This window comes from Clupea harengus, chromosome 7 (assembly GCF_900700415.2).
Source record: "Clupea harengus chromosome 7, Ch_v2.0.2, whole genome shotgun sequence".
NCBI lineage: Eukaryota > Metazoa > Chordata > Actinopteri > Clupeiformes > Clupeidae > Clupea > Clupea harengus.
Window position 1 is genome coordinate 28,627,681 of NC_045158.1, and position 27,092 is coordinate 28,654,772.

A 27,092-nucleotide genomic window follows, 5' to 3' on the forward strand; every position below is an offset into this window, starting at 1 on the left:
GTTCTGTTTTTTCAGCTTTGGAGTTGATCACGACGTGTTGACTGTGTAGGGCTGGGCCAGCTTTTTAAAGGGACATAAATGCGCTCGCAGTTATGCGTCACCTTAGTTGGACTCTGTTCAGGCAGTGTTAATAGCTCTGTCTGTCTCTTTATTGTATTCTGAGATCTGTAACCACTGTCAGGTGGACTCTAGAGACCCAGACACGCTGTTCTGCAGCCTGTGAGGCGGTTCACATCTGATGACTGGTTCAGACATTAATATGTCATTGCGGACTCCACTCCCTCACCAGTGTGCCCTTCCAAGCATGGTTTTCATTCCTCTCATACCTCAGCTCTCTCAATGCAATCATTCTGAAACAGTATTCATCTGTACTGGTAAAGCCAGTCTGTTGTGTGTACTGTTATCCAAGATGCTCTTGTCCCTTTTTTCTGTTTTTTTTATTTTTTTTACTTGCACATAAACCTTGAACTTCAGCAAAGTGAACTAGTTATTCTGCAAGATGACTTCGGACGAGGCATCCAGGTGTTGTGCGTCGTCGTGGTCTTGTAGGAGTCATCTTCCAAGATGTCTTAACAGTTGGCATCTAAGGTCACTTTATGTGCTTTATGCCTCGCGTTTTAATAGTGAATTTGGAGCTCTGTATTCAGCTTGGAGCCAGAGTGGCGGGAATTAGGTATTTTTTTTATAAGCCCAAATGAGCTAACGTGCCCTTGAATGCTTTGCCTTAGCCGGCAAATTTTTATATGTATGGAGCCTGGCACTCAACAGCAGGGCAGGGATGGGCCACATTGGGGATTACTGATAGATAGATAGCGAATCAGTTATCAAAGACATTGAGTCCAGTATCTGTTGCTCACGTGCACCCTGCCTGAAAGTGCCTCTTCATGGTCTGTGACCTGAGCTAAAACCGTGCCTTAAAGAGACCATATTTTGACTGATATGATGATATAGATTTTTTTGGGTTATTTTGTGGCATAGTATAATTTTAAATAAAGCCAGATAAAATCCTTTAATGTGTCTTGGGGTTATTGTGTAGTTTCCACATTCATAATCTGCTGTTGTCTTCAAAACAATCCAAACATAAAGTCTGGATAAGGATATCTGGCCACTTGCCATCTACTCAAAGTGATTAAAAGCTGTGAAAGACTGAAAGTCATGATCCACAAATATGATCAGGCTGGGAAAGAAATTTAGCCCTGGACATGTCTGCTTGGACCAGCTGGGGGGAGGGAGGTGGGGGTGAGTAGATCCATGGTTATTGGGGGGAGTAGATGCATGGTTAATGGGGGGGGGGGGGGGGGTCAGACTGGGCACTGAAATTCTTAGGACAAGGCACCGCCTAACAACCTACCATAACATAACATGACACACTCTGTACAAGTACTCTGAACATAATTTACATGTAATAACATATAATAACCTTACTAAATATACAAGATAAATATACAATACAATATGCTAAAACATATAACAACCTATACATATAATACACATATGATAAACTATGCTAACCTAAACCTATACTACCCTGCTAGTGCAAACAGTAAGTGGAAGTGACAGTATGTAAGTGTAGTACGAGCAGTAATTTGAAAGTGACGGTGTATGTAAAGTGAGGAGTGCAAAAGTGTCGATAGTGTGTCAATGTCCATGGGCGCAACCCACATACTCAGCTCCGCTGCTCATCCTCAAAATGCATGTTCCTTACAAATGTGGCACCATTTAAAAAGGAAATACACAGGCGTTCCAACGGTATAAGATTTATTGCAAAGAACCATTGTTACAACAAAGAAATCAAGTCTACAAAATCTATAATCTACAAAACACAAATGTCCTTACTTTTTGTGCTATGTTTATATATGTCTATGATTTTAACCCATTTTGAACAGGTTCTCTGTTTCAACGTCATATTCAACTCAGACTGCTTGCAGTTCACAGCTTGGCCACAGTTTTAACATTGTTTTAGATGGGTCAAGGGGGGGCGCTATTGACCTTTTGTCAATACAGATCCATAACTTTGCAGCTAATGTTGTGTTTCCTGGTTGCTATGGTTATCTAGTTGCTATGCTAGCTAACTAGCTAGCTAAGGAAACGTTTAATAACCTTAAACGATTTAAATGGAAGAGCTCCGCTTGCATGACATGATAGCTAGTTATCTAGCTGATGTTATAGTCTCCTCGATTTAACTTATACATTTATAATGGAAAAAGGTAGAAACCCTCAGTGCAACTTCGTATGAACGAGTTCATATTCATGAGTTCAAAATCACATATGTCAACAGGAGTTCATTACAAGCTAGCAGCTGCCAACTGTAAGTACCTATGTGTGTGTAAAGAATGTTGATATTAAATATGAAAACAACCAGTAGTCAATGTGCAAGCTTCCAATAGATGCGCTTGTTTCCAGGGCACAGCTTACACGTAACTGTTATATTTTTCTCTTTTACGGATACAAATAGAAAATAATGGGAGTATTTCCATCTATCGAAACATCTGTGGTCACTCTTAAAATGAGCCTTTTACTCGCTGTTTGTTGATTGGCCATTATATAAGTCCCCTACCTACGGCACAGAGATTTTAACATCTACCCCGTGTATGTCCTAAATAGCTTATATTAAATTAGTATGATATGTTAATAAATGTGTCTTTTATTACCTGAAGCAAATGCTATCTTTTCCCATTATTTTCTTCTTGGAGTGTACCAGAATACTTAATTTACATGTTAAAATCACCCAAAAATGATGGGGGGGATGCCCCCAGATCCCCCTACAGGGGTTTGGTTTGTCCCCTTTTTCAGCATCGGAGTTTGCAGATATGTATATTAATGTTAATGTTAATTTGGTACAAATACGCAATACATTTCAATGTAATGGGGCATAACCTAACATGAAACTTTGGTTTTGGCCCTCGGCCCTCCACTCCGATGTATAATAAAGATAATAGTTGGCCCCTGACAAGAAACAATTTGGGCACCCCTGCTCCAGTGTATAAGAAAAGAAAGCGTTGAAGCACCTTTCCTTAGCATGTAGAGAATTCGAACCGCTCTTATCATTGCTGCCACTTAAGATACCTCCGGGTCATTTCACTCAGTTAGGAACCTTCCGAAGCAAAAAAAGACTCTTAAGCATAAAAGACTATTTGGCCGCAGTCTGGGACTTTTACTCTGAATTCATTAGCCTAGGCTGTTCCCCGGAAACGTTTCTACATGTGACACTTGCAACCAAGTAGTCCACATGCGAGCTTCTGTACGTGTGGTCTCGGTTGTCCTACTTTATTTGAAAAGGAGTCGAGACAGAAAAGAGTAGTGAATAAGCCCACGGAATAATTACACTACTGTCCTCACACAGATGGGGAGGTAGGTGTAGCTCCGCATAGATGGGCTCTGGTAGCAACTACATTGACGTTACCCATCATCTTAACAACTTAAGTCACTGATCTTTAACTAGCCGCCTACTGTTCAGTGGGGGTCATGTTCAGCGCCGTTTCTGTGCACAGATGTCTAAAACAAATGCAAAACCTGCGATATCTTTGTCGTTTCTCCACCTGTTCCATGTTGTCGGGAACTCACTCACGTATCAAAACCACACAGCTTGGTATCGCAAAAATGGACCTCTCGACTTCGCCCATCTGTGAGTCTGGCGTCGGCCAAATGGACCTGGGTAGCCGAATCAAGCGTGTGTCCATAGAGGGAAACATTGGTAAATATGCCTTCTGCTCTTACGTGATCGCACAAGTGATCTTGCCAATGGCATGTTTCGACAAATGTGCAGTGTACGCTCAAATTCAACACTCACTTTGCCCATCTAGTACTTGTGATTGATTGTTTTGTTTTGTTTTGAAGCGGTGGGGAAGTCCACGTTCGCACGGCTTCTACAAAACGTGTGTCAGGACTGGGAGGTGATTCCTGAGCCAGTCAGCAAATGGCAGAATATCGAGGGCACATCCCAGGTGAGCCATATTACACACTCTTAATGTGAATACTACCAAACCTTTAAGTTATGTTGATGAAGCAGTACCTGCTCATTTCGTGGGAAGAGCCCTTCCCCAGACCTAGGTGCTGCTGTAGTTCTCGACTGTCTTTTTCCTGGGCTTGCTGCTGTGGAATGTGTGCTTCATAACTATGTTTGGGATCTTTGTGTTGTGCTGTTTTAACTGACTTCTGACATGCCTTATCCTAAGGAAGACTTTGCAACTAGAGCATCTTTTAACAACTCTACAGTTGCTCCCAAGGCTATAGGTTGCCCATTTGTAACTGTAGCCTGAGTGCCCCAGCATGCCTGACCACTTAGATTGACCTTTGACCCTCACCTCTGCCTTTTGACCAAGGAGACGTCGGCGGGTAACCTGCTGGAGATGATGTATGCGGACACGCCGCGCTGGTCCTACACATTCCAGACGTTCAGCCTCCTGAGCCGCCTACGCACTCAGCTTCAGCCGCCCCCCCCACAGCTGCTGCACTCCTCAAACACACCTGTGCAGGTGTATGAGCGCTCCGTTTACAGTGACAGGTCAGCATCAACTTCTCTCTGTGTGTGTGTGTGTGTGTGTGTGTGTGTGTGTGTCTGTGTATACTTGGCTCATATAAATGCTGTACACTCTACACACATTAAGATCTGTCTACGGTGTGTGTGTGTGTGTGTGTGTGTGTGTGTGTGTGTGTGTGTGTGTGTGTGTGTGTGTGTGTGTGTGTGTGTGTGTCTGTGTATGCTTGGCTCATATAGATGCTGTGCTCTGTACACACATTAAGATCTGTGTGTGTGTGTGTGTGTGTGTGTGTGTGTCTGTGTATGCTTGACTCATATAGATTCTGTGCTCTGTACACACATTTAGATCTGTCTACAGTGTGTGTGTGTGAGAGAGAGAGTGTAGCTCTGTCTACTACCGCGCACTTGTGCACTTCAAATACTGACTTTCAGTTCTTAGGGGGTTCACACTGACAGAACCAGCCAAATTAAGGGCACTGAAAGTACCCGGATGGCGCACTGCAAACGGTAAAAAAAAATGTGTCAGTCAGTGTTCCATTTGAGACAACACTAATCAGCGACAGAACGCACTACAGATGTAAGTGCACTGTATTGCAGTGTACTTCGTAAATGTGCACGGTAGTAGACATAGCTTTAGTGTGAGTGTGTCTATTGCACTGTGCTTTCCGCGCCAATTCCTGGCTATAGGCATGTTTTAGTATCATATTTGTGTATGCATGTGTGTTTGTTTGTCTTTGCAGGTACATTTTTGCGCTCACTATGTTTCAGTTGGGCTGCATCAACGCTGCGGAGTGGGCGGTGTATCAGGACTGGCACTCGTTCCTTCTAGAGCAGTTTGGGGCGCTCGTGCAGCTGGAGGGCATCATCTACCTCAGAGCCCCACCAGAGGTACGTTGAAAACACACACAAGCTGGCAGGCCTGCAGAACGTTTCAAGACTAAATACATTTGTTTCAGACTTAAAGCCTGTCAATAGACCCACACATAGAAGGCAACAACATGATTCAATATTAAACCATTTACAGACAAATAATATGCGGTGGGTTTTCACCAGGGGTACCCACAAGAGTATGGCAAGCAGAACCCAATTGGCAGCAGCTCATTTTCGGTAAACGTAGAGAAAGCATCTATTGACGTAAACAGGAGTGAATGAGAGCACCTGGAGCATGGGACAGTCTGACCACGACTGCACTGCGAAAAGAGCCACGCCGGTTTATTGGAACATTGTCTTATTATATAATTTAGCCCACTTTATGGTAGTTTAATGAACTGTTCCAGCCAAAACTTGGTTTTAAAAAAAATTGAGTTGGGAATCCCTGGTTGATTTGACATGGAATGTTCCAATAGAAGGTCGACTTAAGAGGCGGTAAAATCAAAAAGGTACCAGACCTTTGGATGTGTAACTGGAGACACTACACACCGTAACACATCTACACACCACACTTACGGTGCAAACCCATGACAGCGTTACGAGCGAAGCGATATTCTAATCCCATGCATTTCAACGGGAGCCAATCCATTGTGACGTAAACCACCGTTTTGGGCGACGCGACCGATAAAAGTTGGAAAATTTTGAATCCTATGCAAATGAGGAGCGATTTTTCCCGGCAGCGGCCAATCAGATTGTTTGGTGTCGTCTCTGACGGTTTGAAAATTATATTTCCACACGCTACAACACGCCCACTCAAAGCGATGGAAGCGTATCGCGTCGCTGTCATGGGTTTGCACCGTCACACCTACTAACATGTGGAGGCATATACAGACAATACACCTATGGTAGTGTGTGATTCTGAGTACGTTGTATTTGTCTGTTGCAGACATGTATGGCACGGTTAGGGATGAGAGGGAGAGAGGAGGAAAGAGGGGTCAAGCTGGACTACTTACAGAAACTGCACTCACAGCATGAGAGCTGGCTAATGGACAAGACCACTGTGTGAGTATATGGGTATGTTTGTGGTGTCTTAGGACTAAACCACTGTGTGAGTATATGGGTATGTTTGTGGTGTCTTTGACCACTGTGTGAGTATATGGGTATATTCATGAAGAACTCATGAATGTTCGACATTCCATTCCTCAAACCCTTTCACCGGACTTTACAGACCCAGAAACTTTTTTGGAGATTTAGGTTGGAGGAGCAGCAGCTCTCTGTGGAGCTTGGAGGCGATGCAGGCGAGGGAAGCGCGCTTGAGCGCTGGTTAGACTGCGAGAGCGGGGATTCTGAACTCCGCTCCCCTCGTTACATCTGGCAAATGTCCGCTCTCTGCCCAACAAAATGGACGAACTGCTGCTCCTAAACAAAATAAACCATATAAAAATAAAATCAGGATCTTCTGCCCTGTGTTTCACTGAAACCTGGCTTGGTGAGTCCATCCCTGATGGCATCCTTCATCTGCCGGGTTTCCAACTCCACCGCGCGGACTGCGTTACGGAATTAACGGGGAAAACAAGGGGAGGAGGAGGAATCTGCTTTTATATCAACGAAAGTTGGTGTACAGATGCCACAGTGCTATGGAAAATATGCAGTCCTCACCTAGAATCCATATCCATTAACTGCAAGCCATTTTATTAATTATTCTGTTTTCCTCATTCTGGTCGGTGTCTACATACCACCTCAAGCCTGCGTTAGCGAGGCACTATGGCACCCGGCTGACCAGATAACCAGCACGGAGCGAAAATACCCGGACTCTCTTCTGATTATCCTTGGGGATTTCAACCAAGCAAAACTCAGCCACGAACTGCCGAAATACAGGCAGCACATTAAGTGTCCCACCAGGGACAAAAACACACTCGACCATTGCTACACAACACTAAAGAATGGATACCGCTCTGTTCCCTGTGCAGCTTTGGGACTCTCCGATCACTGCCTGGTTCATCTCCTCCCAAGCTACAGCCTGTGGTTAAAACTGTGAGGAAATGGACCAACGAGTCAAAGCTGGAGCTACAGGCCTGCTTTGACTGCACTGACTGGAGTGTTTTTGAGGCTGCATCTACATCACTAGACAAACTCACTGACACTGTGATGTCATACCTCAGTTTTTGTGAAGGCATGTGTGTACCCACCAAAACGTACTGCATCTTTAAAAACATTAAACCGCGGTTCACAGCAAAGCTCAAGCAGCTTCGTCAAGCCAAAGAGGAGGCCTTCATGAGTGGGGACAGGATCCTGTACAACCAGGCCAGAAACACATTGAATAAGGAGATCAGAGTAGCAAAGAGAAGCTACTCTGAAAAACTGAAAAACAGGTTTTCAGCTAACGACCCTGCGTCAGTGTGGAGTGGCCTGCAGGACATCGCTAACTATAGGAAAACCTCCCCCCACTCCATGGAGAACCCTCAACTGGCTGACGATCTGAATGTTTTTTACTGCAGGTTTGATCACCCCACATTCACACCCCTCACCCGCTCCAACTCAGACTTCACACAATCATCTGCACCCCCTGTTATCACCTCCACCCTCCCCCCTGACTCCCCATCGGCATTGACTGTCTGTGAAGAGGATGTGTGCCAGCTCTTTCAGAGACAGAAGACAAGGAGGGTGTGTCACCACAGCCAACACAGTGCTGTTGAGTATGGTGAGGGGGGGCAGTGCTGGGGGGCTCCTCCTGAAGTCCACTGTCATCTCCATGGTTTTAAGCGTGTACAGCTCTAGATTGTTGCGACCGCACCACAGGGCGGGACGGGAAGTTGAACAGCTGGCCCTGTGGTGCGGTCGCAACATACACAACAGCACTGTTTTGGCTGTGGAATCCTTCAGGTTTCTGGGATCCACAATCTCCCGGAACCTGAAGTGGGAACCCAACATCAACACTATCATCAAGAAGGCCCAGCAGAGGATGTACTTCCTGCGTCTGCACACCCCGGACACAACCTATTCAAACTCCTCCCCTCTGGTAGACGCTACAGATCACTGTTCGCCAAAACCTCCAGACACAAAAACAGTTTCTTCCCCCTCGCCGTCTCACTACTGAACAGCTAACCCACTATAGCATATATATTTAACCCTGCACTTCTTGCACTCTCCACTTCTTCTTTGCACTATTGTTGTGTTACAATTCACAGCTCCTGTATATAGCCATTCCGCCTTGTATATACTTTCTTAAACTTCTTAGACCGTTGCACTGTTTGTTTTGTATTGTGTTGTAATGTATATTTTGTGTAAGCACACTGAGAGCCACTTTACCAAGTGAAATTCCTTGTTTATGCAAACTTACTTGGCCAATAAAACCTCAGCATTAATTAGAACTAAAAATATTCTATTCAGTCCGGACTTGTGCTTTCAACTGGGGTTGAAGTTGAAATGATTGTGAGAAAACACAATAGCATGAATACAACTAGCCGTCCGGCCTAGGGAGTGGATCTTAACTAATTAACAGTGAGCAGCGGGTCCTTCAGTTTCAAGTGTACCCCATGTGTAGGCTGCAAGTAAATTATCCTAGTTGTTTTCACATATTGAGCTAGACTATTGTACGTCAAATTTTCAGGTAACTTAATCCCAGCCTACCTGTTCGCCACGTAGCACATCCATCACGACTGTGTCTGAAGACGGGAGTATGTTTTATTGCAAACACACTGTTAGAGGACCGGAGCAATCAGCTGAATTTGACAAAGTGTCTGGGATTAGATTTGCGGACCGGACCTTTTAAGAGATTTTTTTTTGCCATCAATAGCATTTAGCATTACAATCAGAACATGACAGTGTGTCAGCTCTTTCACAAGTCCCAGAGTGTTTCTGCTGAGAAGAGAAGACTAAACATCTGAGTGAAGGTGGGACAACTATTCTCCAGCAAAGTAATTGCAATTTTAAGCAATGTTGTGGTCTGTTGTGTTAAGGTTGTGTTGATGTTTTGCAGGCTTCACTCAGAGAAGCTGAAGCAGCTTCCTATATTGGTGCTCGATGCAGGGGTGGAGTTTGAGAGCGACCCAGAAGTGCGGGAGATGCTTACCACAAAGGTGTGCACACACACACACACACCATTTGTTCAAAGTTACTGATCATCCTTGTGTCATAATTGTCATAATTAATTAAGTGTAAGGAAAATAGTAATATCCGAATCAAAGCATATACGTTTTGAGAGCAGCCCCTGGAGACGGGTCTTGAGGGGGCTTTATAGACTGTAGACTTATGACGGGATGGTATGTTTCTTTTGTTTTGTTTTCCAGGTCAAGGAATTCTTCAGGTCATTATGACCCCTCCCAAAAGCACTGGTCAAAAACAGAATGCCCTCCGTACTTCAAGGAGTAGTGAACTTTTAAATTATAAAGACAATGTTTTTCATGTTGATGAATGATGTTTTGCTTAGTTTGTCTTAGTTTGCTAAATCATGTTCAGAACAACATGTACAGACTCTTTATTCCATGTACATATATAAACATTGTTTTATTTATTTGAAAGGTTTATGTCTCCCATTTGTTTTTAGTTCCTAGAAATTAGATGGGCATCGCTTATTAGAATTCCATTAAATACAAAATTAAAAATCACATCAAAATCTTCTCCTGATCCTGTGTGGTTTGACCACTGGTCATATTAACTGCCTAAACAACATTTTCATCAACAAGTTGGTTTCCTTGGTAAGATGCTCAACAATACTTCATACAGTATCATACAGACCCTTTAAGGCTTGAAATAATTGAAAACCCTCCATACTGGAAGTTGTCTAATGGAGAGACACTTACATTTGAGAAGTAGGCCATCGGACAACCCTTGGTAGACAAGTGTGTGAATATGATGATTGGAGACTGGTATAGTACATCTTGTGTGAGTTCGATGAATGGAGACTTTGTAATGTCCAACTGTACGCTAATAAAAGCGACATTCCACAACTGTGGATGTTGTTTTTGCGGTAAAGTTTTCACATCTTTGATCTGGAGGTGTTCTTTGGTTTGTGGCTTCTTATGGCAGATATGATATGATGAAATGATTTTAATTCCAGCATGCTGCAAACACCAATGGTCAAAATCCATCTCCTCTTTCAGAACCTGAGAATCAATTGAAGTACATTTGCTTATAGTAGCCTGCAGCGGTGGACAGTAACGAAGTACATTTAATCCGTTACTGTACGTAAGTACCTTTTGAACACCTTTTGAAGTGTCTGTACATTTTCAGTATTTCCATTTTGGATGGCTTTTTACTTTAAGTCCATTACATTTTAGTACTTTATGCGACATCTGTCGTTCCTTTAAAAATAAAAATGTAAGCTCAACAAGCGGGCTAATTTGCTTTTGACCTGTTGCAAATTTTATATGTAGGCCTAGCTATTAGAACAGTAAACCAGCCCACACTGTATTTGACCCCTGGAAAAAAAAGAAAGACAGTTCCGAATCTGACCTCAAAGAGTCAAAACTTCAGATGGCCAAATAGATTTATTTGATTTGTTTAGAAAAATCTATATAAAATCGCGTTGAATGTGTTTGGGGAAAAGAAGCCTTGTGACATCTTTATCTATCACAGTAAGTCTGACAACAAAAGCTCAAAAGGTCAGGAAGCCAAATGAATTTAAATTGTTTAAATTATATTTAAAAAAAATTAAAAACACATTTTTCTTAAGAGGTCAAGTCAAATGTATTTATAAAGCACATTTAAAAACAACTCACGCTGATCAAAGTGCTGTACAATTAAATCACAATAAAATGTCAAAACAAATAGAAAAACAGAAACAAAACCATTAGATTACAAAACTGGTGACTGAACCTGTAGCGTGCAGCAAACTTTAACAGCTACTTGCTTAGATCGGCTCAGCACAGCACTTAGGAAAAGGGCTGGTGAGTATCATACACAGCTATCAGGGTCATGCCCTTTTTACAGTCGTGTTGTAATATTCAGCCAAAGAGGTGTGTTCTTAGGTAACCCGAACACTAACGTTGAAGGTGTTGAACCGCGAATAAGACGTTTGTCCTTCTGAGCCACCGTATACATCTACCGACACAGCCATAACCCTTGCTGAAACAGAGAAAGTTAAAAGTTGGCTGATTTGTAAGTAACGCATTCTGATTTTGATGGTTAAATAATATACAGTGTATACATAACTATCTCCATATGTATGGAGGTTTGGGTCGACCCAGACCAAGCTAAATTAACGATACTAGCTAGCTCCATGAATGTCCCATCTTAAAATGTTAACGTTACCTATCAACTATCACATTATAGCAAGCTAGCTATGATAACGTTACCAAATCTGAAGTTAACGGCGTTCGATTTAGATAAGACGTGGAGATAAGTGTGGAGGGTAGAAGGTCGTTTTTAAACAGTTATGTTATCTGTATAGCTTGATTGTTGTGTTGGTAAGTAGCGAGCTAGCATTAACCTGGTGTAACTTAATGTTACGGTGTTCATGCATTGATGGCTGGGCACATGGCTAACTATGGTATTAACACGTTAGCTAGCTACCCAACATAGGTAGGGATGATAGTCTACATTACCCTTCACTGTGCCAGAAACTCCTTAAAAAGTGGCCATCTAACTCTACGTTATCTGATGTTGAAAATAGTGTGTAGGATAGTGAGTCGTAGTTGAAAGTCAACGTTAGCTATAACATAGCTGGCTAGCCTATTGGGAAGTTGAATGGTTGTAACCGAATTACTATATTTTTCTCTATACAGTCGATGGTTATAATTAGCCTTTTGTAAATTTAAGTGTAATATGAGTATAATGTGAGCAAAGAGTTTTTCATTAAATTCAACCAGATGCCAGGTAGAACTATAGTCTTCGTCATACCACTGGTGGAAATGTAAATGTCGAAGTAAGGATACGTTGATCAAGGCTGATTTTGGTAGCAATGAAGCGGTTCCCGACATGTGGTCTGGCAATGTGAAGCTGAGCTCTGTACAGTTTCTGTTGTGATGCAGTTTAGTGAAGTAACGAGCCAACGTTTGCACTATATTTTCCTATTTGTGTGTACTTCCATGGGAAATAGGAGGGTACACAAGGGGGCCTGTCTTGCCCAAATGAAAACATTTTATGATTGCCTCTCTCACAATCAGAGGCCAAATGTTAACTGGTGCCTGTTGTGTTTGTTTGCAAGATTTGCTTGACCTAAATGGCAGTTAACAGTTGTTGTCTCATATGTTGTAGGCTTAGTGACTGACTGGTCATGCAGTTATTCCTTTCCAACACTTTAAGACTACTGCCCACTCTACACCCATTAACTCAAGAACAATCAGCTGTTGTTTGCAGGTTTTTTTAACATGTCTTAAGAGGACCTAGTGATTGAGGTTGTACTGCGTGTGTATGTGTGTGCTGGTCCCACAGATGTAAGATGGCGTCTACGATCATTTCGGTGCATACCACAGCCTCGCGCTTTGCTCTGCTCCAGGTCGACTCTGATTCCGACTCCGACTCGGAAACGGGAAAGAAGGGTGGAAAGAGTGGAAAGGCAGGAACAGGGAAGTCGCTGAGTGGAAAGGCGGGTCAGAACTCTGAAAAGAAGAAGGAGAAGAAGAAGCGCAAGAAGGGCCAACAGCAGAATGAAGCTAATGAGGTGAGCTGGGTGCAATACAATATACATCATGATCAATGAGGTGAGCTGGGTACAATATACAATATACAGCATGATCAATGAGGTGAGCTGGGTGCAATATACATCATACAGCATGATCAATGAGGTGAGCTGGGTGCAATACAATATACATCATGATCAATGAGGTGAGCTGGGTACAATATACAATATACAGCATGATCAATGAGGTGAGCTGGGTGCAATATACATCATACAGCATGATCAATGAGGTGAGCTGGGTGCAATACAAATATACAGCATGATCAAATGAGGTGAGCTGGGTACAATATACAATATACAGCATGATCAATGAGGTGAGCTGGGTGCAATATACATCATACAGCATGATCAATGAGGTTAGCTGGGTGCAATATACATCATACATCATGATCAATGAGATGAGCTGGGTGCAATACAATATACATCATGATCAATGAGGTTAGCTGGGTGCAATATACATCATACAGCATGATCAATGAGGTGAGCTGGGTACAATATACATCATACGTCAATATATCAAAACTTCATCTCAGTGACTTATCTCCAAAACAAATTCTGAAACGATTCTATTAAATGTAAGTATTAAAATTGTTATCTGAACTACAATATCTACTTAGCCTAGCCCAGCATTATGGTACATTTCTGGATATTTTTTCTTATGGAATGTTCACATGCAAAAAATAGTCCTCCTTCCGTCAATCTGGTCTACAGAACGTATGCACATGCAGGAAAAGAGGAATCATTCAGGCCAACCAGTTTTACCTTCACGTAGGGCTAACGCAGTGCAAAGTAGACAATCACTAATTTGCTTTGTTGAAATATTTTAGCATGGCCTGTGTAAGCCTGATTCAGTCATAATCATGCTTCATGTTAATGTAATTGATGTCCAACCAGTAGGTGTTATTTCATGGTACCCTTGCTAGGAAGTGTGCCCGATCTATGAATCTGATTGGAAGTGTGCCCGATCTATGAATCTGATTGGAAGTGTGCCCGATCTATGAATCTGATTGGAAGTGTGCCGGATCTATGAATCTGAAGCGTCTGACAATTAGTCAGATTTGTGGCCCCAGCTGTGGTCTGATTGGTTGCTGGCATGTTTACTGGTTGTCAATAACATGCGTGACACTAAAAGTAAGGTGTGGAGTTCTTAGTGACCGCCAGTGTTTTACCTTCGTCCTCTAGCAACCCATTCAGTGGCAGTTATTTTCTACAGTTTCTACAACTCCATAGGATTCCGGTGGTTCAGGATTTGTGGCTGCCGATTTTAGCCTTCTAACTCAATACTGGACCGATTTCAATGGTTTTTTTTTTGGTCCAGTGTACAAATTTGCACCCAAGATGATCTAAAAGTAGGGCCCAGGTTGAAAAATCCCGAAGTTTCTCTTTAATAACCGTGCACAGACTGAAAAGTTTTGATAGTGAATTTAGTCAGATTTGATTGGATTGAAATTGTAGTTAGATGGCCCCTAATCAGAACATATTTTGGTGATCCAAGTGCTTCTGTGACTGTTTTCAGTTCCATTCAAGCTCTAGAGGTAGTTAGCAGATTATTAAAGGAATGAAAATGTCCCCAGACTGATGATTTCATGTTGACTTCTGATTTCTCCCAGCTCTTTCTTTCACCGTACCTCACCTCGTTGTATGGTGAATGGCTTTTGTTAGTGTTTTTTTTTTTAGAAGAATGCTGTCCAATCGTTCACTTGTTAAGACTCTGACACCTTACCATGCATATTTCCCCCCCCCAGCTCAGGAACCTTGCCTTTAAGAAGCTCCCGCAGAAGTCTGGCGCTGCCCCCTGTGCGCCCACACTGCAGGGGCTGGCCGGCGAGCTGCTGCAGCCCGGGGCTCTGAGCGGGAACGGGGAGCACGTCGCCCCCCCACAGGAAGGCTGGCAGCAGTGGAAGCAGAAAGATGAGCAGGTAACTCCACTCAAGTCCTCCTGAGCGCCCTCCGCATACCCAACATGAGATGTTCACAGACTAACAGGGTAGGCCTTTCTTGGCCTCTGTCACTTTCCCAAGGATGATCGAAGAAATTAAGAGTAGGCCATACGTGTCCTGTGAACACGGAACGATTTGAGCTTTATGTAGTATATGTATTTCAGAACAGCTGGTGTTGGGGGTAAGGAGTTACAAAGTTACTTACTAAATCAATGGAATTTTGTGATGCGTTTCTTTTCTAGCTCACCAGTGATCTTTACGAAGCTGACCTGGAGAAGGCCCTCATTCTCAGCAAGATTGACTTTGACGAGCAGAAAGTAAGAGACCAAACAGACATGTTCATACAGTAATTTAAACATGGACGTGTACATATATACGTTGACCTCTAGCATGCACATGAAATGTACTGTGCCCATACACACACACACACACACACACACACACACACACAGTGAAGAGTGCCTGTGTGCTTGTAGGGATCATGGTCTGTTATGTTGAGCTGAGCTGCTCTGACATGCCTTCCTCCCCCCACAGGATGTTGTGAGCACTGAGCAGGCGTCACCCAAGGCGAAGCCCTCAGGGGGCAAGAAGGAGAAGAAGAAGAACCAGCAAGGCAAAGACAAGCGCCCCACCGTCTCCCTCAAAGAGTTCCAGACAGACGCCAGCATCGGTGAGCCCGCACTCTCACCATTTCTACATATTATTTCATTATTTCTTTAATTATTCTTTAGTCTGACTCTCTGTCTTTGGATATCCTTGTCTTTTAATCCACTGCCCAACTAACACTGTCTGTCTATCTGTCTGTCTGTGTCTGTCTGGATGTCTATCTGTCTCTCAGACCAGCTGAGCAAGCGACCAGAGAAGGAGGTGTGTACGTTTTGCTTATGCCTTGCACTGAAGTCAAATTTATTTTGAAATAACACGCCTACATTTTAATGAGGGTTTGTTTGACTTGTCATTGCTGTCAACGCATGTTTACTGCCCGTATGGTCTTGGTTCGGGTTTAGAGTACAGCTGTGCCGCATGTGCTGTGAGGAATGGGCGCTCTTTTACAGACTTCCTTCTGAGCAGCACGTCCTCTGATTGCCGTAGTGCGTCTGTTCTTCAGGAAGTTGTATTGACTGTTTTCTAGGAGTCCAAAGCTGCAATCCCACCTGTACGCGACGACAAGTTCTTTGACAAGTTGGAGACGGAGGTGTGCAAAATCGTACAGAGAGACAAGAGGAGGGAGCAGTTCTCCAGCAGCGCGGGTCAGGAGGTCAACACCTCCTCAGAATACGAGCCGGTGAGGCCTGACACAATCTCAGGGGAGGAGACGAGCCTGGCGGATAATGGTGTTGTTTTATAGCACTACTTTTGCAAAGTGCTGTCATTTTTGACCGTACAATTGGTTAGAAGTATGCTTTTGACTGTTAGTGTATTGATTAAATCGATGTATTAATCGCCTTGCACTGCATTCCGAAAAGTCATTTATGTTTGTGATTATGCATTCTTCTGTGGAATGATCTCCTCCCATGCAGGACGCGAGAACTGAACAGTTGAAGTTTGAACTGGAGAAGAAAGATGAAGAGATCGCCCAGCTGAAGAAGACCATCTCTCAATGCGAGGTCAGATGAACTCCTTATCTAGAAGTGGCTAAAGAAGGAAGGCAAAACCCCTATCTATTAGGTTTATATTAATTATTTTTATAGAATGCTGAATGTGTAGAAAATTATAGAATACTGGATGTATAGAATATTATAGAATACTGGATGTAGCACCCCTAGCATTTAGCGTTCAGACATGGAATGGTTTTGAACCCATTTAGAAGGTCTTCCCTCTGATTGGCAAAGCCAGCCTTATGCACACGCCACAGCACCAAACGGGGCGAGCGATAAGCTAAGATTCTATATGAGGCTTCATGTGTTGTCACAGGGTTTGACTATCTTCTTTAGATTAGAGCCACATATTCCTACCTGTAAAAAAAGAGTCAAATCTCATCAGAATATAAATGCGCGTAGGGACAGGAATCGAGCGTGTGAAAACAGACACAAAGGGGTGACCTATAGTGTTGTGGCGAAATAAAGCCGTTATCACAAGCGTATAGTTTTATAAGCTGATATTATCAACAGGTTGTTATTGGCCACAACATTGCGTTTCTGTGCTACCTGCTCCGGTGCTCGTGTATATTCTGTATGCACTCATGATCAGTCCCTCCACCGTTTCGTGATTTTGTTGAACCGATTTCTATTAATTTGTGAAAAAGTTTCTCTTTAAAACCCACTAAAACTCCACATGAGGGATACAAATCAGACCACATATCTGTGACGCATGACGCATGTTTTTATGTCTTAAATTCATGCAAGTGAGACATAAGAGCACTCGTTTCAGATGTGTCATAAGTTTAATATCATGTTTGAACACAACTATGTCAACTGAATACAAGACAGAATAACAATCATTTTGTCTTTCTAACCGCAGGGGACTATTTGCAATCAATGCTGCACATAGTGGTTACGGTTTACATCTGTTTAAAGGACGTATATGTTTTAAAGGACGTATATGTTTTAAAGGACGTATATGTTTTAAAGGACGTATTTGTTTTAAAGAACGTGTCTGTTTAAAGGACGCGTCTGTTTAAAGGACGCGTCTGTTTAAAGGACGCGTCTGTTTAAAGGACGTATCTGTTTTAAAGTCACACATCTGCCCCCCCCCAGGTGAAGTATAAGGAAGTGAAGGCTAGAAATTCCCAGCTTCTCAAGATGCTACAGCAGGGCGAGAGTGAGTACAGCAGGAAGCGCACACACACGACCACACACACACACACACGACCCCACACACACACACACGACCACACACACACACACACACACACACACACACACACACACACAACCACACACACACAGGACCACACGGACCACACACACCCACATGACCACACACACACACACACACACACACACACACACACACACACATTTGCAAATGCACTCCTAAGTAGTCCATCTCCGTTGTCAAGCTTGTGTCATTCCCTGGTGAATCTGTGTCTTTATATTGCTGCCTTTGTTCACATTGATGCTTTTCTTCTCTCTTTCTCTTTCTTCATCTGCCCATCTCTCTTTCTTCATCTGCCCATCCTTTATTCTGCCTCTCCTCTCCACAGTGAAAGACAAGGCAGAAATATTACTGCAAGTAGATGAATTGCTAAACATCAAAGAAGAACTGTCATCACAGGTGTGTGTGTGTCTGTCTGTCTGTCTGTCTGTCTGTCAGTCAGTCAGGGGATTAGTATTTATGATATTTTTCTAAGGTCAGTATTAGCCGTCTTAACTGTTTTTACATTGAACCCCATCTTTCTCTCTCTTCTGCTTTCTAGGTGTCGATATTACACGGTGCTTTGGAGCAAGAACGGTCAAAGGTCAAAGATCTGCAGTCGGACCAACCTAAGCACCAGGTAAGTATTCTTAGATGGGGGGTGTGATTTTTCCAGATTAATCTGGAATTCTGGATTTTCCACCCTGAAAATGTGACCCACGTGAATCATGCCGAGCCGTAAAAAAACAACTAGTCTCGTTGCGTTAGATATATGTTATCGGTCTGGTATAGAAACACCTGGGGCACATATTTATGGCTAATCCAGCTTTTTTTCTGAACGTGTCATAAATTGACAGCCATTTCACCACAGCTTTCATAAAACAAAATCTTTAGACTGCTAGCTGAGCTAATAGTCCGTTTAAAAATGGTCTTACTCATGAGACGTCGAATTAACAAGAAGACTGGGAAGACATTCTCGGAACTATTTGTACATCCTATATAGAAGCATAACTATAAGTATCTATTTGTATATCCTATATAGAAGCATCCCTATAAGTATATCTTAAGAGATCTTTTGATGGATTATGTCGTATGGATTATGTCATACTGTACAGAGTCTCATTCTAATTATTCTGCTGCAGTTACAATAGAGGGAGTTTAGATATGTGTGAAAGCTGTGAATGTAGTCCCGTGTACTAAAGTAGGTAATATATCTGCTGAAAGCTGTGAGTAGGGCCGTATACTAAAGTAGGTAATAGATCTGTGTGAAAGCTGTGAGTGTAGGGCCGTATACTAAAGTAGGTAATAGATCTGTGTGAAAGCTGTGAGTAGGGCCGTATACTAAAGTAGGTAATAAGACTCGGTCAACTTTGCCCAGTCTATAGGCTACTGCCTTTGGGTAGATGAGTCCGTCTCACACTGTAGTAGACGGTGGGTTATGTTCTTCACGGAGGCTCGTGGCTCTCTGTCTCCATATACAATCTGATCATCAATGTCACACCAGTCATGGACTCAGACTGACCTTAGTTTAGTTGTGATCACCTGACCACCTTTCTCACCAGTCATGGACTCAGACTGACCTTAGTTTAGTTGTGATCACCTGACCACCTTTCTCACCAGTCATGGTCTCAGACTGACCTTAGTTTAGTTGTGATCACCTGACCACCTTTCCCACCAGTCATGGTCTCAGACTGACCTTAGTTTAGTTGTGATCTTCGACCATCTGCTCCCGTTAACACCACCTTTCGGTTGAGATGTTTCCTACCTGATCACATGCACTTCAACCATCTTTTCTCAGCCATGAACCATTGGACGTTCAGTTTTATTGTGAGGAAGGGGCTTCTGTTATGACATTTTGTTTGTTTTGTAGTCAGTGTAAAATGGTCATTTGTTAGACTAAACGTATATCTGAACATTACTTAATTCTATGTTTTTTTTTTTTTTATATATGAAATTTTTCCAAACAAATTTCTTATACACAGATGGCTTTTACCAGTTGAATAGAATGAAAAGTTGCTCCATGTATAAAAATCAGTCAGTTACTGCACCACTACCACCGTGGCGGTGTCACAACAAGTGTGTGTGCGCTTTAGAGAGAACGTGTGGGAGTGTATGTGGTTCTCACAGCAGAAGCAGAAAACATACCATATACTGTACATGTGAGCCACAGTGCTTCAGAAGTACACAAGCAAGCTTACTAGCATATTACCATTTACCGCCAGAATGTCACATGCAAAAGAAAACGGCTAAGATGAGTGCCAGGCCAGCCTGATCTCCCCGAGTCGAGTTGTCTCCAGACGTTGTACTCTCACCATAAAGTGCCTCGTCTCATCTGGCCCTGCAAAATAAGCAAGAATCCCACAAAGCTTTTATGTCCCTTACTGGAGTCCTGCCAAGTTAGCTTAGGTTAATGTAACTAGTTCATGCTGAGCTTTTTATTTCAGTGTCACACTAGCTGTTGGCTATCAGATGAGGTGTCTACCTCTCCCCGCCATCCCACAAACAGAGCTGAGTGTAGCTAAAGATCGCTAAAATATCACCACAGTTGAAGTCAAATGATGCTTTACCGAGGTGAGTTTCATTATTGGAAGCACTTCCGTGTCACAAGCCTAAGCTGGGCCCCGGCCTGCTACTGTAGCTCAGCCTGTAGCGATCTGCAGAAGCAAGGCTGCCCCCTCTCAAGAGGCCTTTAAGAGTCAAATTGGTTCTGAGTTCACAAACCGAATTGGCCATGAACTAAAAGCTGATCTTACATGGTGATTGTTCAGTAGTGTTAAGGATTGTGATAAGAATGACATTTTTTGGTCAGTGATGCAAATTAAGAGTGATGATGGTGTGATGCTGTGTGTTTGTGTGTGTGTGCGTATGTCTGTGTGTGTGTGTGTGTGTGTGTGTGTGTTAATATGTGACAACTGTGCTTTTCTTTCATTAGATGAAGCAGGAAGACAGGGTGAAGATCAGCAAGGTATTAGAGCTAAGCCAGACAGCCACTATGGGTTTGCCCATCAAACACAGTTCCTTAAACTACAGTTAATACCGCTTGCCCACAGTCCAGTTCTCTTTAAATTATCTTAAAGCCCATCTGAAGAGATAGTGAGTGTGAATACCCTGGTGTAAATCAGTTCTCTTTAAATTACCTTAAAGCCCATCTGAAGAGATAGTGAGTGTGAATACCCTGGTGTAAATCAGTTCTCTTTAAATTACCTTAAAGCCCATCTGAAGAGAGAGTGAGTATGAATACCCTGGTGTAAATCAGTTCTCTTTAAATTACCTTAAAGCCCATCTGAAGAGATAGTGAGTATGAATACCGGGTGTAAATCAGTGGTGCTTTATGACATCATGACGTACCAGTTCTAAGATGTCTTTGTCGGCATCATGGCTGTTTGTTTCTTTTGGCCTTTTCACAACCCCCCCCCCCCCCCCCTTCTCTCTCTCTCCTTTGTTGTGTTATCTTCAGGGTCACCGGAAGGGGAAACGGGGATTGGACGGCGATTAATGAAGACCTTCCCTGCATTAGCACAGACACCCTCTTCCCAAAATCTCAAAGCATCATCACAAGCAGACGAAACAAGTGCACATACCTCCTCCTCTTCCTCATCCTCCTCCTCCTCTTCAGGGTCCTCCGCCTCATGGATGAACTCCGTGATCTGCCCATCCCCTCCATCATCTACCCCCTCTCTGCCTCCTCCTCTGTGCTTATTGCCCCTTAAAATGTTGGCATGATTCTCAGCATCTGTTACTGCACTGAACGGGTTTGTGGTTTTATGTTATGTACAATCCCACAATGCCTTGTAAAACTCTAATTAATTGTAATGTAAAGAGATGCTCCTTGACTTTGAAGTGAAGTGTAGTGTGAGTTCAGAAGATGGATTTACACTGCCCCCTGCTGGCAAATGGATGCCATCACCCTCTCTGAACACAGAGGGTGCTCTTCACTGCTATTATGTAGAGGGGAGGGGAGGGGGTCATTCACAGTTTTAATAAAAGGAACTTTTTCAGTCGAGCAGTCTCCAGTTGTCTGTGGTTATGCCTGCTCTACGTTATTCTACTGAAGTAATGAATCAGAAATGTGATTGTGGGGTGTTGCCCTGGCGTGTCATTTAGACTTTTGTGGAGGGGAAGAAATAGAAGAACTGTTGGGAAATTAGCTATCCAGCACCATATTTTATGAGATTAGGGATATCCCTTGACGTTGAAAGCTCTCAAGCTCTATAGACCTGTACTGATAAGTGCATCATTTGGATATGGATAGCCACCACGTATATGTTGAGTGAAATACAAATCAGATAGCCTCGTTCCTCCCTGACCTGCCCAAAAAAACACGCCTCCTCCTTTTCAGCGGTAATTCAATACCGTGTCTGTCGTAAAGGAAGAGAGGGCCATTTAAAAAATAATGCATCTATTAAGAATGCCACCCTACTGGTGGTTGAAGCTACGTAGACCTGTAATGTCAGTAAACAGTGGCTTCGTAGCACTATCAAAATAGTTAGTTTTTTTTTTGTCATGGGGTGGCTCGTTGTTAATTTCACTGCTATGACACGTAATTGCGTGCAGTGCTTACGATCACTATTAGCTGAGAGAGGAAGCAATCTGACTATGCGAGAGAAGAGGGAGGTAGGGGATGAAGAGTAGAGAGAGGGAGGGAGAGGGGGTCGTTATCCAAGTCCTGTGACACGACAGCTCCTCTCCTCACGCTGGCGACAAATGTTGGCTGTTCGTGCTCGAGCATTTTCACCACTAGCCAGACGCATCGTTTCACGTGCTGTTCACATTAAAGGATTTGATATGCCTAGTCGGAGACCATGAAAATGCTTCGATTTCGTAGTCCAAGCATCCCTTCCCTCAATCAGGAGATCCAATGCACGGTCCGTCTTCTGGACGACTCGGAGGTCTCCTGTAACATCCAGGTAGGCTATGTGCGACCTTGCTTGCTCTCCAGTTAAACTACGTTGTCAGTCTGCCTTAATGAATGCGATCAGCGTGAACCAATACCAGTGGATGAATTGGTCTAATGAAATAAACGAACTATCCATTATTAATCATGGATTTGAATTACAGTGTCCACACATGGTCACTCAATTTAGGCGCTCCGGAAGATGTGGCAATGGTATAATTTCAATAGCGAATGATTCCGCTTTTGTTTACTGTTCCATTGCACCGCGTAATGGATCTCCCAATGGTGATTCGTAATTTATTCCACAATCAGTCTCAATGGCCAGTGAACTTTCCTGCTTTTAACCAGTTTTGTGGTATAGAACAGCATATGCCACTGCCAGTTTAAAAGCATGTAAATAATTCATAATAATCAGCACGGGTGTAATTTGGTTACACTAGTATTGTGGCGGAGTAATAAGCGCACGATAAGCCTCAGCAGCATGAACACGAGAACTGGATGTGAATGTAGCTAAAAGGCACACCTAAATGAGCAGGTTCGGAATAACTTGAGTGAAAATGATCCTCTGTTTTCAGCATTTACTGAGACACGGGGTGAGTTGGCGATCAGACCTTAGACTTCATTCAGTATCTTCATACTCATGTCATGACGCCGGGCTACACCTATGGCGAATGCCATAGAAAAACTGCTCATGGGGGAACACCATTCACACTTGTCTAAAACTGGCTGTAGTGATATCAGTAGTGTGGACGAACTCCTCGGATATGATGGTAGCTGAATTGAAGGGATTGTTAGCCTACTGCCCTCTCCATCATCACCTTTGCGTTGATTCTACCCTTTTAGTTGGTCTGAAAAATATTTCTTAGTGACCCGTACAAGAATTTTCACCTTTATTGTAATTTAGCTACATAGTTTGTCCTGTCAATATAACAAAAACTTTTTAGCAGTTTGTACAGTGAGTATGTGTGTGTGTGTGTGAGAGAGAAAAAAAAAGAGTCCAATTCTCAGTTTTTAAAGCATTTACTGAAGATGTTTGTTCTTCAGACTGAAGCAGTGGCACACATATCCTGCAGTCTGTATTTGTTCTCTGTGTTAGGGCTGACTTAAAAGGGGCAAAGATTTGTTTTGTCATATAAATTTTGCATTTCATCATTTATCCTTAATGGACTCTTGTTCTGTGATGGAGTTCTGATGCATCTTTCATGAGGGGGCGTTGAGACACTTTCCCCCTCCATCAGCGCTCTTCCCTCTCTCTCTCTTTTCTCCGTCTCTCAACATTTTCCATGACCCATTGTTTCTCACTCTTCTGCCCATCCACTCTAGCTGTCTCTCTCTCTCTCTCTCTCTCTCTCTCTCTTTCTCTCTCTCTTTCTCTTTCTCGTCTTGTGCACTTAGCCTCTTTGTGTCTTGCATCAGCAGGATATGTAAGCTACGAGGAAAGCATGACTATCCATGTCCAAAGTGGTGTTCAGACTGCTTGTCAGACAACTGCCACTCAAACAACAGCTTATATACTCAGCTTCTGTGTACAGATCAGACACACTTCATCAGGAGATGCTTCAGACGGACACAATGATAGTAAGAGAGAGTTTCATTCTGCATTCCTCTCCGTGCTCACAGGAAGGGACGCTTCAATCCTAATCAAATTTGGCCACAAAGGGAGTGTATTAATGTTAATGAATTCTTTCCTGGTACACAAAATGCTTTAAGGTTCATTCCTCATATCTAGAGTCTACAGTCCACCGTATGCATTTACCATGCCAGAGCATAGTTCCGCCACAGAGAGCAGCTGTTTTTTGTTGTCTTGTTCAGTGACATTTTGGCACGTGGCTAGGAGGAGCTGGAGTCGAGTTCCCGGACGTCTGCTCTACCTCCTCAGCCTCTTCACTCTAGGTCCTTTCAGTGATGGGAAGTGTTCGGGTTCGAGTGTTCACTGGAAGTCAACTCCGTTTATTTATGTAGCACAGTTTAAAACAACCAGCGGTTGACCAAAGTGCTTTAAACAGTAAAAAGTGAAATGTATAGAGAAATTACGAATAACAAAAATACAAAGACAAAAAAAAACACATAAACTCACCTCTAAACACGTAACACTCGATTGTTAACTGCTGGAGTTGATGTGCGATTGGACCTATATTTGCTCTGACTGATGTCTTTGTAAGCCTTTCCTTAGCAGAGGAGACTCTCAGTCTGTCTCTCATTCTCATGATGCCCATGGCCCATTAGACCAACCTCACCGCAGTTTCCAGCTTTCAAGTGCAACCGGATCACATAACGTGTGTGTGTGTGTGTGTGTGTGTGGTGTGTGTGTGTGTGTGTGTGTGTGTGTGTGTGTGTGTGTGTGTGTGTGTGTGTTTTTTTGTACTGAAATAGTCATAGAGGTTCTGGTGATTTTGTCTTTTGAGACCTCTCATAGAGAGCTGTTCCATGTCTTGTCATTTTAACTTCAAATCAGACTATTGTATGTAGTGGCGTAACTGGGTCCAGAGGCACAGATAACACCACACAGCTCATGAATAAGGAAGGGACACACATGCGCTCACATGAGACCAGCAGCGAAACAAAAAAATGCTGTTCTGAGACTGGTACTAAAAAGAATGATTTTTTGTTTTGTTTCAATCTAACATTTTCCAAGAGAGATGAGAGAGACCTGTCACAGAGAGAGAGAGAGAGAGAGTGTGTGTGTGTGTGTGGGGGGGGGGGGGGGTATGGTTTGACCACCAATAAATGTTTTTTGCTGAAGCACACAGTTTGGTATTATATTACTGTAAGTCTGGACTTTTCCTCTGAAGCTAGTCCTATGGTGGTATGTGTTAATTAGTTGTAAATGTGTTCAGATATACTTTTCCACTGAAGCTCTTCCTATGGTGGTATGTGTTAATTAGTTGCAAATGTGTTCAGATAGACTTTTCCTCTGAAGCTAGTCCTATGGTGGTATGTGTTAATTAGTTGTAAATGTGTTCAGATAGACTTTTCCTCTGAAGCTAGTCCTATGGTGGCATGTGTTAATTAGTTGCAAATGTGTTCAGATAGACTTTTCCTCTGAAGCTAGTCCTATGGTGGCATGTGTTCAGATAGACTTTTCCTCTGAAGCTAGTCCTATGGTGGCATGTGTTAATTAGTTGCAAATGTGTTCAGATAGACTTTTCCTCTGAAGCTAGTCCTATGGTGGCATGTGTTCAGATAGACTTTTCCTCTGAAGCTAGTCCTATGGTGGCATGTGTTAATTAGTTGCAAATGTGTTCAGATAGAGCAGTTGTCCTGTAGCGCCACAGACGCTTGGCTCCTTGCAGTGTAGTTTTTCTCCCCCCTGAAGTCATGAATGAGGTGTGTGGGCGTGTTTGATCAGGGTTTGCACTCCAAGCACAATAGAAAACTGTGTGTGTTTTTCTGTTCTTTTTTTTCATCTCGTCCTGGCCTGGGTGGTGTCATATACTCAGGTCTCTTGTTTCTAGCTGCATACAGGGAATCCAAAGAGTATATTTGTTTGTGTCCAACACACTCTGCTTTTTACAGACTATTTGTCAATCTCTTCTGAAGCAGTGCATGCTGAAACAGACTTTGTGGAGAACTGACCCTGTGAGCTATGTGCGTGTGTAAGTGAGCAGGGGAAATGAGCAGGGAAAGGTTTCATTTATCTTCTGGTTTTTGGATTAGGAGCTACGCTGATGTGTGTGTACCCAGCCTTCTGATGTGTGTATGCCCAGCGGTCTGATGTGTGTGTGCCCAGCGGTCTGATGTGTGTGTGCCCAGCGGTCTGATGTGTGTGCCAGCGGTCTGATGTGTCTGAAGTTTCTGTGATAACAGGTTTACTGAAAGCCAAAAAAAAGAGACTCACGTGGAGTGTGTGTACATATGTGTGTGTGTACGTGTGTGTGTGTGTGTGTATGTGTGTGTGTGTGTGTGTGTGTGTGTGTGTGTGTGTGTGTGTGTGTGTGTGCTAGAGGCTGAGCCAGAGATTCTTTTGCAAAAGCTCTCCGCCACCTGAGGTTTCCAAAGAACAGAAACATTTACAGCAGCACAGGTGTCAGACTCCAGCTGAGTTCTACACTCTGTTTGTGTGTGTGTGTGTGTGTGTGTGTGTGTGTGTGTGTGTGTGTGTGTGTGTGTGTGTGTGTGTGTGTGTGTGTGTGTGTGTGTGTGTGTGTGTGTGTGTGTGTGTGCGTGCGTGCGTGCATGCACGTGTGTGTGTGTGTTCAGCAGAGCAGAGTATTAGCCTCGGTCAGTAGTTTAAATCCTGAGGGAGCCCAGTCATTGAAAAAAGCCTACGCTATTACTGCACTGTAAGTGGCTTTGTGCTCGTGCCCGCTGACTGACTGGGTATTAATGTAAATGTGTGGTGCGCTGGCCGTGGTGCTGACTGACTGGGTATTAATGTAAATGTGTGGTGCGCTGTCCGTGGTGCTGAAGGGAGCAGAGGCCTTGCATTGATGCATTGAAGCGACTGAGGCCCTCAAATCAGCACACATAAGCACAAAGGCCCAATGATGA

The 27,092-nt window shown here is 43.2% G+C and overlaps 3 protein-coding genes across 7 annotated transcripts in view; all 3 read left to right on the plus strand.

The window, feature by feature from the left end:
• The first annotated feature begins 3,198 nt into the window (after positions 1 to 3,198).
• On the plus strand, positions 3,199 to 10,324 carry dguok (deoxyguanosine kinase). Of its 2 annotated transcripts, none has more exons than XM_031571052.2 (7): positions 3,199 to 3,694; positions 3,838 to 3,944; positions 4,323 to 4,504; positions 5,221 to 5,368; positions 6,297 to 6,412; positions 9,330 to 9,429; positions 9,640 to 10,324. In XM_031571052.2, the coding sequence occupies exons 1-7, from the start codon at positions 3,466 to 3,468 to the stop codon at positions 9,664 to 9,666; spliced, it is 909 nt and encodes a 302-aa protein (XP_031426912.1). In that variant the 5' UTR covers positions 3,199 to 3,465; the 3' UTR covers positions 9,667 to 10,324. The 2 variants fall into 2 exon arrangements, with proteins under 2 accessions (XP_031426912.1, XP_012697015.2); XM_012841561.3 differs by having other exon boundaries at positions 4,326 to 4,504.
• Positions 10,325 to 11,323: 999 nt separating this feature from the next.
• On the plus strand, positions 11,324 to 21,708 carry gkap1 (G kinase anchoring protein 1). 3 transcript variants are annotated; one of them, XM_031571054.2, is made up of 13 exons: positions 11,324 to 11,449; positions 12,725 to 12,953; positions 14,717 to 14,890; positions 15,154 to 15,228; positions 15,446 to 15,581; positions 15,750 to 15,778; positions 16,044 to 16,196; positions 16,432 to 16,518; positions 17,608 to 17,671; positions 18,057 to 18,127; positions 18,270 to 18,347; positions 20,640 to 20,672; positions 21,165 to 21,708. In XM_031571054.2, the coding sequence occupies exons 2-13, from the start codon at positions 12,732 to 12,734 to the stop codon at positions 21,201 to 21,203; spliced, it is 1,161 nt and encodes a 386-aa protein (XP_031426914.1). In that variant the 5' UTR covers positions 11,324 to 11,449; positions 12,725 to 12,731; the 3' UTR covers positions 21,204 to 21,708. The 3 variants fall into 3 exon arrangements, with proteins under 3 accessions (XP_031426914.1, XP_031426916.1, XP_031426915.1); XM_031571055.2 differs by lacking the exon at positions 11,324 to 11,449 and adding an exon at positions 11,607 to 11,757; XM_031571056.2 differs by lacking the exon at positions 20,640 to 20,672.
• A 538-nt stretch (positions 21,709 to 22,246) lies between these two features.
• frmd3 (FERM domain containing 3) overlaps positions 22,247 to 27,092 on the plus strand; it is a 55,112-nt gene continuing 50,266 nt past the window's right edge. For both annotated transcript variants that reach the window (XM_031571057.2, XM_031571058.2), the window contains exon 1: positions 22,247 to 22,614. In XM_031571057.2, the coding sequence (XP_031426917.1) occupies positions 22,510 to 22,614 (105 nt within the window). In that variant the 5' untranslated portion in view covers positions 22,247 to 22,509. The remainder of the gene's footprint in view (positions 22,615 to 27,092) is intronic.